Genomic DNA, 12,290 nt, shown 5'->3' with positions numbered 1-12,290 from the left:
CATGTAGGGGTTATTTATTAATCTACTTTTTGGTTGGTTATGACATGCCTTATGTCTTTTCTGTACTATCTTTGATACTTTGATGTGAAGATGACAAAGTTTCTGCAGAATTTTCAGAAAAAAGAAACAAAATAGAGGTAGCATGTTCATCTATTTTTCGTCACATTGGATGGGCTAAAACATGGATTTTATTATATTTTCTTTTCAAGTATCCATATTTGTTATAAAGATAGCTAGTGATGGTCCTGTGTACCTAGGGCCGTAGATCTAATGCTACCTCTGCTATTTTATGTAATTATGTTTCTGTTTTCCCAAAGTGATTTTTTTCTCTTGAAATTAGCCTGGTCTTTTACATCTTTCATATATATATATAAAGAGAGAGAGAGAGAGAGAGTCTGTGTATGTGTCTATATGTGGGTTCTCCCCAGAAAATATGGAAGTCCTAAATACAATGTTTTTAAAACCTGACTTAACCAGCTTGTTGAATTGGCTATAAATCCATCCGGTTTCCTTCTGGACTTTTCCCTGAAAAACTGTGTAAACCATGTGAACTGGATGATTCAACGGATTGCTGGTTGAACCATGCAAAACAAGATGGTTCTACGGTTAATGCAAATCTTTATTGTAATTGACAATTGGTTCATATTTAGTAGTAGGTTTGCTTCTTTTTATGTATAGTTGCTTGAAAAGTGATCTGTAATAAAGGGCGAAAAGAGCACATCTTTTTGTAAATAGCAGCTGTTTTCTTAAATATCTCTAGTAATTTTATTATTTGACTTATATTATTATGTTTATGATCCTAATTTTTGCGCTCAATGCATGTGACTTTAAATTTTTTTTGTCTTTTGTGTGTATGTGAACTTTTCAGTAGTGTTATTATCTTCTTGACATGTGTGTGTGTGTGTGTAATGTACATCTATGTTCATGTTACAATTTGAGTTTGCTTTGACCTTTTCCAAATGGAACAGTTGGGTGATGAGTTTGACCAACAATCTGGATTTTAATTGCCTGAATCTGTATGAGCATGTGCATCTCGGTATATAAGCACATATTGTATATTTAAATTTATAGTATGCATATGCATGTTGCAATGTTTTTTTTTCGTTTCATTCAAAGCATGGAAATTGGAGCTCATTGAGTACCTGTGATGGAAAAGAATTGGGGCCTTTGGGCAACCTGGCAGTGGGTGAGGACTCGTCTGACTTGCCAGGTCGTTGTGGGCCCAACCTGAGAAATCCAAATTGATGCCCATCCCTTTTTTATCCCAACCTGATGATATTCTTGCTATTACAGCCATCTTTTTATTCTTCCTCTTCTTTTTCCTGAGAATGGTTAAAAAGGAATGGGATGACCAGCTATAATGTGACTGGAAAGTGTCAGCTCTTTATAGAGAAGGTCCACTCCAATAACATTTTCAACAATTGCAGCTAAAATACCTTTATTTACTCTTGGTGCAGTTTATTTATTTGATATTTTTATTATGTCATTAATCTTATTAATTTAAGCCTCTTTGGGAGAGTGCTCTTTCTTTCTTTCTGAAAAGTGCGGTGTCTGTTTGCACAGATGATAGTGGAGGGGTCTACTTCAGATCAAATTCGTGTTACAGAGCTCATACTACAAGATGTATGTTTCTGCCAAACTTTATAGAACTTGATAATTCTGTTTTGTTAAAGCATATTTAGAACCTGTTTGACATGTTTGCTCTAGTATGTATACTAGTCATGGATCATTAATTTTACCTCTATCATTTGATCATGCTATGGTTATTGCATGTTAAATAATATGTAATAACCTAGGCTAACTAGGAATTATTTTTTCTTTAGTTTAGTTCGAATAGGACTTTTATCTTTTTTATTTTTTACTTATTTAGCCTTTTGACTAGTCAACTTTTTGACTAAAGTCAAAAGGCAAAGAGTCGTTGGACTCCCAATGGCTCTATTTAGAGCCGTTGGGAGCCCAACGACTCCCTCCTCTAAGCCTCCCATTATGTGTATAAATATGGGGCTTTGCCCCCTTTCATTGTATGTTTTGTTAAGGGTATTTCCCATTCAATAATATATTTTTTCTTTCTTATTATTGTACACCCTTTTTCGGGTATTTTGTATAAACCTTTGTGGTTCTTGTAAATGATCTTTCTCGGCATTTTGGTTGGAGCTATTTGAAGTTTCGATTGGTGATGATCCAAGAACTCATCTTCTTACATGGTATCACAAGTTCTTTTTCAGTGCATCGATAAATGTGACATTCAAAGTTTGGAAAAGAAGTGTTCTTTTCAAGTATATGTGAAATCGTGATCGTGTAAAAGCTTGGAGGATCTCTTGTACTCGTTATCCATGGTGGAGTACTCTTTATCCTCACTTTCATCTCTCCTCTTCTTCTTTCTTCTCTTCTTTATTTTTCTTCTCAAACCTTGTAAAATGGATGACAATGATAATGCCACAATTAAACCCATTAAGCTCAATGATTCAAACTATGTTACATGGGATTCAATTATGAAACACCTTATATGGGGAAAGAGGTTGTGGGGATTAGTGGATGAGACCGATTTGGAACCTAAGCTAATCCTTACAAAGATTGAAGGTGAGAAAAAAAATACTTCTTATGGAGGTTGAGAAAACCAAAGCCATTACCACTTACAAAAAAAAAATGGAAGGAATGGAGAATGAGATATGCTAAGATTATGTCTTGGCTCATTAGTAGTGTAGATATCAAAAAATGTTCTAGTCTTGTAAAATTTGAGCATGCAAACGATGCATGGGATTATCTCAAGAGAATGTATTCTCTCAAAGACATTGCACATGCGTGCAATTTACAAAACAAAGTATGAAATTTGGTTTAAGGGGACAAGAGCGTTAGAGAGTACTATAATAGCTTGTCCTTGAATCGAAGTGACATTGTCCAAAAGACGTAGAACTCCGTCAAAACCAAATAAATAAGCACTTTTTCCAATTTATTAGTGGATTAATATCAGAATTTGAATCAACCAAATCTGTTATTCTTCATCGAGGAAAGGTTCCTTCAATAAAAGACACAATAGAAGAATTAAGCATGGAAGAGAATAGGCTTAAGAAGAGAACCTCTAAGTGTAATGATGACTCGGTTCTAGTTATATCTAGATCGGGAAACTATGTTCATTCTTATAAACCTCCACACTATGGAAGGACAAATAATGAGAAACAAGGAAATCAATTTGAAAATAAAGTCATCTGTTACTATTGCCGTGAACCGGAACATGTGAAAACATATTGTTCGAAATTGAAGAAACCCTATGAGAAGAAGGTTGCCTTTGTCGGACCTCCACAAGAATCAAGCGAACTATCTATTTGAAGCATGTCCTTAACACAATTAGTGGATGCACTTCAACCTCTACTCAAAGAAGCATCTTCGTCCACTGGAGCCGTAGCCTCTTCTGTTGGCATCTTGGATCCCGGTAAATCTCTTTAGCTTGTTGACTCAGGTGCCTCTTTTCATATGACACCAAACATTGATATGTTATCTGAATGTCATAACTGTGGATTAAATGTTTTTACCGTCGATGAAACCTCTTAAAATCAAAGGAATAAGAAATTTTGAAAATATATCTTAAAACTTAAAAAGATTTTGTATTCTACAAATTAGATATATTCCTAAACTTAACTTAAATCTTTTATCTGTCTCTCAATTATCTGATCATGGATGTAATGTTTCTTTCTCTTTTCGTGGTTGTCGAGTGCAGGATCACCAGTCAGGGAAGCTGATTGGGTAAGGCCACAGAGAATGAGGCTTATATTACATGGATTTTTTAGAAATACCCAAGAATACATTATGTTGTAATGTTCAAAAAATGGATTTGGATCTATGGCACAAGAGACGTGGCCTTCCTAGTGTATCCAAGATCCAATTTTTTTCAAAGATGATTTTTTTTTGTAATTTAGATACCTTTACACGTGAAAAATGTATTCTTGGTAAAATGAGGAGATTACTTTTTTAAGAAAGAACATGTCTCTTCTAGACCACTTGAGTTAATACATTTGGATGTGTGGGAACCCACACTTGTTATATCAGAAGGTGGTTTTATGTATTATGTAACTTTTGTAGATGATTTTACAAGTTATACTTATATCTATTTTCTTAAACATAAATCCGGAGTTTTCTCGCACTTTCAAATATTTCATAATCTAGTTAAAAATCAATTTAAACATGATATTTCAATTTTTCGCACTGATTCAGGGGGGGAATTTTTATCAAAAGAATTTAAAGATTATTTGAATTTATACGATATTACACATCAAAGATCATGTCCTTATACCCCTCAACAAAATGGTTTAGCAGAAAGAAAACATAGACATATTATAGAAACAACAAAAACCTTACTTATTACACACCAAGTATCAAAGAGCTTTTAAGTCGAAGCCATTCTAACTGCAGTTTATCTTATTAATAGAATGTCATCATCTTCATTAAACAATATATCTCTTGTTGAAGAACTTTTCAAATAAATTCCAGATTATTCTAGGTTAAGGGTTTTTGTGTGTGTTTTGTTTTTTCAAATAAAAATGACAAACTCTCTCGTGCTATTCCTTGTACTTTTTAAGATATGCAAATGTTAAAATGTATACTCAAAAACATTATTGTAAGTATAAATATATATACTTATATACATAGAGATACGTATACATATATTATATGTATACGTATCTCTATATATAAGTATATATATTTATATATTTTTCCCTTTTTCTCCTTTTTTCTCGTTTACCCAAAAAGGGTATTTCTGTCTTTTTATATTTTGCACATATTTCATTTGGAATATGCTGTATTTTTTCCCTTTTATTTTTTGTAATTCTTTTCTTTTATTTTTTCCTTTTTGCCTAAACAAAAAGGTGCATTGGGGGTCTCCCCAACGACTCCTTTGGGGAGCCCCCTCTTGCACCTCTTCCCTCTTGTATAAATAGGGGTGTTCCCCCTTGTTGTTGAAGAAGCTTGAGAGTCTCAAGCATTCTTGTTCTTTTTATAAAATACATGCCATAGTGCATGTTTATTATTTTTACGCTTTTGCGTACTTTGTTCGAGTGTTGTGAGAGTGCCTTCGTGCACATCTTTTCTAAAGTATTTGTGCTCGTATGCGTATTGTCTTGTCATAGACAATTTTACAACAAATCACCAAAAATGCTATAGATGTTTTGATCTTAAAACTAAAAAGTTATATGTGTCAAGAAATGTATCATTTTTGGAAAAGAAAAGTTTTTTTTAGAATGAGAACTCTAAGGAACTAGATGAGTATTCTTTTTTATTGGACTTAGTTCCAAAGATTGATGAATGTGATATTGATGAAAGTCGAGAAGATCAAAATGACATGATAAGTACTGAATCATTTCGTGATAGTCAAGATTGTATTCAATACTTTAGGCAGGGTAATTTAGAACAACCTTGTGCTCTAAAAAAATATACTTAAAACCATATATCTTAAAACCATATATCTTAAAACCATAAAACCAGGGTAATAGCCATATATTTTGTCTTACTCTTACTCAACTTAAAACCTCTTGCTTCCAATATCTGTCTCCATAATTCTAACTTAGCATTAACCCCAGCTCTAGACTCATCAATCAAAACAATATCATCAGCAAACAACATACACCATGGCACATTTTCTTGAATTGATCTCGTAAGCTCATCCATCACTATAACAAATAGGAAAGGGCTTAAAGCAGATCCTTGATGTAACCCAACCGTTATAGGAAAATTGGTTGTCACCCCTCCATAAGTGCGGACATTGTTTACTACTCCTTCATACATATCTTTAATTATATTAATGTACTTGAGAGAAACACCTTTCTTCATCATTGTCCACCAGAGAACGTCCTTAGGTACTCTATCGTATGCCTTCTCCAAATCAATAAAAATCATATGCAAATCTTTGTTCCTCTCTCTATTTCTCTCAATAAGTTGTCTAAGAAGATGTATCGCTTCTATAGTTGATCTTTCAGGCATAAAACCAAATTGATTCTCCGATATCATGACAACTTTCCTCAACCTAGACTCAATCACCTTCTCCCAAAGTTTCATAGCATGACTCATGAGTTTTATACCACGATAGTTTGTGCAATCTTGTATATCACCCTTATTATTATATAGAGGCACCAAAGTACTTTTCCTCCACTCATTAGGCATCTTATTTGTCCGCCAAATCTTGTTAAAAAGATTTGTCAACCATTCTAAACCTTTCTCTCCCAAGCATTTTCAAGCCTCAATAGGTATACCATCTGGGGCAACTGCCCTTCTTGATTTCATTTTCTTCAAAGCTTCTGCAATTTCTTTCTTTTGAATCTTGCACATGAAGTCACGATTCATCTCATGAAAAGGAATGGAGAAGTCTCCAAGATCCTGAGCATGAGTTCCATTAAATAGCTTATCAAAATAATCTTTTCATCTCTTCTTAATCTCCTCATCTTTGACTAAAACCCTTTGTGTTTCATCTTTGATACATCTAACCATACCCATATCCCTTGATTTCTTATCTCTCATCTTTGCAAGCCTATAAATATCCTTTTCGTCCTCTCTGGTATCCAACTTGTCATAAATCTCCTTATATACCTTATCCCTCGCGTTTCGAACTATTTTTTTAGCTTCCTTCTTTGCTATCATATATTTCTCCAAATTCTCATTATCACGACTCTTACTATAGATTTCTATAACACTCTCTTTTAACCTTAATAGCTAATTTGACATCCTCGTTTCACCATGATGTATCCTTACCTAGTGGTGCACCGCCTTTAGACTCGTGACATAGCCCACAAGTATATAAAAATAAAAAGGAATTCTATTCACTTCACAATATGCTTTAGAAAAGCATAGTAATACAAGAGGGAGTGAGGCTCTACTTATAGAGCCTCACTTAACATAAAGGGAGGCAGTCCAACAGTCGTTGGACTGACCACCCAACAGTCACATGATTTACAATAATAAAAGAAAAATAAAAATAAAATGAAATTGACTTTTCAGTCCCTAATGGACTGTACTAAAATATATTACATGAAATAACCATAATACCCCTGATATACATATACTTATAAATATACGTATATCAGTGAGTATGTACATAGTATTTTAACACTAATGGGTTTAAGTTTATGAAAGGATGAGAAGGAAGATGCTGGTACAAAGGTCCATCATTTGTTTCGTCTGAGAAGAATTAGTAAGAGTAGTGGTTCATGTTATGAAAACACTTAATTTACTTAACATTGTGTTAAGGGTTGCCTATTCCATCTCTGTTGGACAAACATCTCAAACAATTTGAGTCATTATGTCAAAATCCACCATCATTGGCTTCTGTGACCAAAAACTTTGTGAGGAACAACAAAACTAATGGCCTGGAACTTTTAAGTGGTTTCAGTTTAAATTCTTTCTTAAAAAAATGATGGTCACATATCAAATCTAATCTGAAATTTTCTGGCTCTTTTCTTTTTTCCTTTTGTAATTTTTTATAATTTGGATCTCATGGGATGCATTTTATGTGAAAATTACATCTGTAAGCAGTCCGGCTTTTACTGGACCACAAAGATCCAGGCCAGTGTAGGGAATAGAGAATGTCAATTGGCTGAGTATGAACTGAAATTGTTGTCAGAAGCAGGTTCTCTGTTAAAAACATGTGCAAGTGATGAATATTTGTGTGTGGTACTGTTGCCCCCTTATGTACTGGCAAAATGTAAATGAATACAGTATATTCATCATTTACTTTGAAAGGGTGAAGTTGAATTTGAAGCTATCTTTTGTTTTGATTTTTTTTAAGAGTATCTAGCAGTTTTATTGGTTTTTTTCCGCATGATCTCTGTCAGTATATGATGGCTTAGATAACTTATTTACAAGTATATTCTTTTTTTATGTGTTCCATCTTTTCTTTCTTTGGCATTTATGCAGAAAGATTTTTTCTGTAAGCTGGCGGATCTGTTTCGGATGTGTGAAGGTCTTCAGAATATTGAGGAACTCCATTTGATATTCAAATTGGTTAAGGGGATAGGTTAGTAGTTGCACCCTTTATATATTATTTGCATCTTTTAGTTCTTGTCTCATCCTTTTGGCTTTCTCTGATTGACCAACTAAAATAACTTGCGGCTTTGTTGCAGTTTTGCTCAACAGCCTCCCAATTTTTGAAAGAATATTCAGTGATGAATATATTATGGATGTCATTGGTGCCCTTGAATGTAGGTTTTTTTTTCCAAATTTTTAATTGTTGTTGCTTCCTTTTCTTGTACTTTGTTTTGTCTAATTATTATATGTATTTGTGCTTCATGCTACAGAAAGTATGTGCATGGTAAATGGTGAAATTTTTTACAAATACAATGATAATGAAAAGGACGGACCTCTGTTTTATGGTACAAAAAAATATGAAAGTTTCAACATTCTTAACCCTTCGGCTGCCTTTTGAAAGTTTTTTGGCTTAGTTTACTAAAATATTGAAAGTATATGATCTTGCTGTTGACCATGGTTTCAATATGAGTTCCGTTGAAAATATTCTTAGGTGCTGCTATGACTGGCAGTTTTGAAGTACAATGGTGTCATTAGGTGAAGTGAGGGTTGGTGCCCCTCTTAGGAAAGGCACTATAATACTCTTAAGAGCCTCTTATATTATAGACATTTGGTTGACATGATTGGCTCCAGGAAACTGTAGATAGCCTAGTTATAATTTTACCTATGTGTGGGCTAGTCCATACATTGTTGTGATATCTGTACATTCCCCCTTTTCCCTTTTACCCTTCTTCCTTTGGTATTAGTGTTGCATTCTTGCACCCTTTTCTGATGGCTATTATTGTTAAGTGCGTCCTTTATATTACTCTGGATCAGTAATTGGCTAGTCAACTGCTTTTCTTGCTTTAATGCATTTCTTTTGTAGCATCATTCCAATATATATTTCATGAATCTGCAAAACAGTGAAGCCCTTTTAATTGATAAGCAGATGATCCGGAGGTTCTTCAGAGACAACATCGAGTTTTTCTGAAGGAGCATGTGGTATTTAAGGAGGTAATTTATATGCATTTATCCACTTCTTGTGGTTTGATGTTCTTATCTGGTTATTGTTATTTGTAAAATTATCTGAACTCCACAGAGTTGTTGTATCCATTCTCATCTTCGTAATTTACGGAATTCTCTTGGTTTGTTACTCTCTATAGGCTATTCCTATAAAATCACCCTCAGTATTATCCAAGATACATCAGACGTACAGGATTGGTTACATTAAGGTATAGCTATTGTTATTGTTTTTGGGTGCTTTATTTGGTGTGTTCAAATTCCCTATGTAAATTTCAGGATATCATTTTACCAAGGGTGTTGGATGAGGCAGTGGCGGCTAATCTCAATTCAATCATTCATTCCAATAATAATACAGTGAGTTCATGGATCATATAGATAAGGGCATATGATATAGTTTTGTTGTCTGATGTGGTTCATGTTCTTTAGGTTGTAACCTTGTTGAAGGATGATAGCAAATTCATACAAGACCTATTTTCAAGATTGTCTTCTCCCATTACTACCTCAGATTCAAAGAAGAGCTTGGTAACTTTAGTTTGGCCTTCACTATCACTGGTTGAATATTTTATTTTATTTTTTTCTGATGTTCCCTTGCATAAATCCCATTATATTTCTATATTCAGCTAATTGTGTTGATATAATGCCACTATAAGATTCTTTTAGAAAATAATCTTATATTAATTAAAATTTTGATGATACCTCCAATATTTCACATATCTTCAGTTGGTTTCAACCTGATTTTTATCCAAGGTTTTTGATGTGTTATCCTGGTAACTTGATTGATATTAATGATACTTGGTCTCTATTATTTGTTTTGGTCATTTGGAAAACTCTTGTGCATTGAAAATTATGCCTATTCATTTCTTGTTGACTTCGCTTTATCTATTGCGATGATGGCATATTTGTGAATGTCATGCCCATTTTTTGTTCTCTGTAAATTTCATGATTTCTTCACTTATTGAATTATCTTTTGTCATTGGACCTATGAAGGTTCAGTCAACTTTCATTGTCTTTAGCAATTCTTGACTTCTAAAGGCCTTAGCTATGTGTTAAAAAGTGTATATATAATACATGTATATTTATATATTATTTATATTTTTCCTTTTTCTTTATTTAGTTTTTGTATTTTCAGGTTGTCTAGTTCGTTTTGAACTAGACTCAAACTAGTCAACATTTTCATGTTGACTAGTTTGAATACTACAAATAAAGCCGTTGGACTAGCTCCAACGACTCTTTTGGAGCCTCTTAAAGGCATTTCTCTCCCTCTCTTATGTATATAAATAGGGGTAACTCCCCTCTCATTGTAACAATGCTTTTTAAGCATTTTATGTGAATGAAATAATTTTGTTATTTTCTTCTTGAGTTCTCGCATTTGTGCCCTTTTGTGGGTTATGAGTAAGGTGTCTTTAATAAACACATGTAAGCATTTGTGCTTTCGTGGAAGATCTTCATTTCATTACACTGTGCCTATGATAACATTTTGTGCCATCTTGTAGTTCTGATTCATATGCTTTGGCACTCTTCAACCATATAGGTGGTGCATGATGTAAATGATTTTGTCAGTCCTATGCCTGCAGCGATCAGCTGCTTAATCCCTTAAAAATTTCCCCCTCCTTCCAGGTATCATTCTTGTATGAATTCTGTAGTCTGGCCAAAAGCTTGCAACTAGTTCAACAGCCGCGGCTTTTTAGGTAAGCAACTAATTGGTTATCTGTCATCTCTTTCATTTTTGTGGGGACCAATTGGGCTAGTTTTAAGTGTTTTCATGTCTTGATAATTTTTTTTCGTCACAGTTAATAAATCTTCGTTTAAAGCACGTTCTTTTCAATAAAAATTTGAAAACCAAAAGAAATGCATCTCTCTCTCTCTCTCTCTCTTTTCTCCTTAATGCTGGAAAATTGCGTTCTTTTCGGGAATCATTGAAAACGCTGAATAAGTATCTTTAGGAAAATATTTTTGGAAATAAGTTTTAACATGGCCCAATTTCATTGAACTTTTTATATAAATCCTGAGGTAGCTATTTTTAGCTTCTCTGTCAAGAGAAAATGAATTTTATATCTGTTTCTCTAATTCTATTTATAACATCAAATCCAAAATTAATCTGTACTTTGTGCTCTTCTGTAAAATTTGTCGGAACTTAAAATTTCAAGTAACCTGTACTTTGTGCTTTTTTCCCTTCAAATTTCTGAACTTAGAATTCTTGTGCACATATGCGAGAGTCCAATGTTAGTATTTAATGAACATTTGCATTCCATGTGTGTCAACTGTGGTTTTCTTAACTTTTGAAGTTTGATTATGTGTCTGAGATGTCCTTGATTTTTTGCAGGGATCTTGTAAATGAAGGTGTATTTGACATCATTGCTGACATTTTGCAGAGTCGAGATAAGGCACTTGTTTTGACGGGGTAGTGTTTATGTTCTCTGTTTCGTCCTTAAGGCTCCCAAGCTACTCTTAGTTTTTTTTATTTCAGATTCCTTGTCAGGAAACTTAAAATAAATTATGCAATATGAAAGCATGCTGTATTCGCAGGACAGACATCCTCTTCATATTTCTAAGCCATGATCCGAATCTTCTTAGGACATATATCACTCAACAGGAAGGGAGCACCTTTCTTGGATTCTTGGTATGTGTATTCTATTTCTTTTTTGTCTCCAAAAAGATAGATTGGGATGGTATATATCTTCATCGGTACATTTTTTTTTGTTCGGCTTATCATAATTCTGGAATTATCTGATCTCCCTGCAACTGGATTGATGTGGGAATTGTTGTGCAGGTCAGAGGTATGACAATAGACTTTGAGGAGGACATGCATTGCCAATTTCTTGAAATATTTCGCGTCTTGTTGGATTCATACTCTCTGGCTGCATCACAGGTGGAACTCTGATGCTCTTTATATTTTCCAAGTGACTAAGTGTTGGACATGGTACCAGTGTATGTTGGTTTACATGTTGAATGATGTTGCTGAGTTTGCTACTTTTAATATAATATTACTAGATGTATTTTCTGTTGGACATGGTATGTGTTGTGAGAGGGATAAATTTGTCTTGAGTTGACTAGACCAAGTAAGGTTTGACACTATCTTTCTTCCTTGTAAATGCATATATGTGTAGAGGGGCATTTTTGTAACTTTTTTTTAAATGCTTTAGTGGTCTCTAGTAAAATAGGTGGGATGACAAAATCCACCTAAGCTTCTCCTCTATCTTCTTCATCTTAAACAGGGAATGACTCCAAAGACGAAGACCTTTGTTTTGAAGATGGTATCAGCGCATATACAAGCTTTGGGT

The 12,290-nt window shown here is 33.9% G+C and overlaps 1 protein-coding gene across 4 annotated transcripts in view; it reads left to right on the top strand.

Annotated features, from left to right (window-relative positions):
* LOC149839202 (uncharacterized) overlaps nt 1-12,290 on the top strand; it is a 109,843-nt gene that overhangs the window by 37,331 nt on the left and 60,222 nt on the right. For all 4 annotated transcript variants that reach the window (XM_090002374.1, XM_090002373.1, XM_090002375.1 and 1 more), the window contains 11 exons: nt 1,564-1,623; nt 7,900-7,999; nt 8,106-8,183; nt 8,936-9,000; nt 9,150-9,218; nt 9,286-9,363; nt 9,436-9,531; nt 10,627-10,697; nt 11,333-11,410; nt 11,536-11,629; nt 11,780-11,878. In XM_090002374.1, the coding sequence (XP_089858500.1) occupies nt 1,564-1,623; nt 7,900-7,999; nt 8,106-8,183; nt 8,936-9,000; nt 9,150-9,218; nt 9,286-9,363; nt 9,436-9,531; nt 10,627-10,697; nt 11,333-11,410; nt 11,536-11,629; nt 11,780-11,878 (888 nt within the window). The remainder of the gene's footprint in view (nt 1-1,563; nt 1,624-7,899; nt 8,000-8,105; nt 8,184-8,935; nt 9,001-9,149; nt 9,219-9,285; nt 9,364-9,435; nt 9,532-10,626; nt 10,698-11,332; nt 11,411-11,535; nt 11,630-11,779; nt 11,879-12,290) is intronic.

The sequence above is a fragment of the Nuphar pumila genome, chromosome 4, assembly GCF_984573655.1.
Source record: "Nuphar pumila chromosome 4, dmNupPumi1.hap1.1, whole genome shotgun sequence".
Lineage (NCBI taxonomy): Eukaryota > Viridiplantae > Streptophyta > Magnoliopsida > Nymphaeales > Nymphaeaceae > Nuphar > Nuphar pumila.
This window is presented reverse-complemented; position numbering and strand designations above follow the sequence as displayed.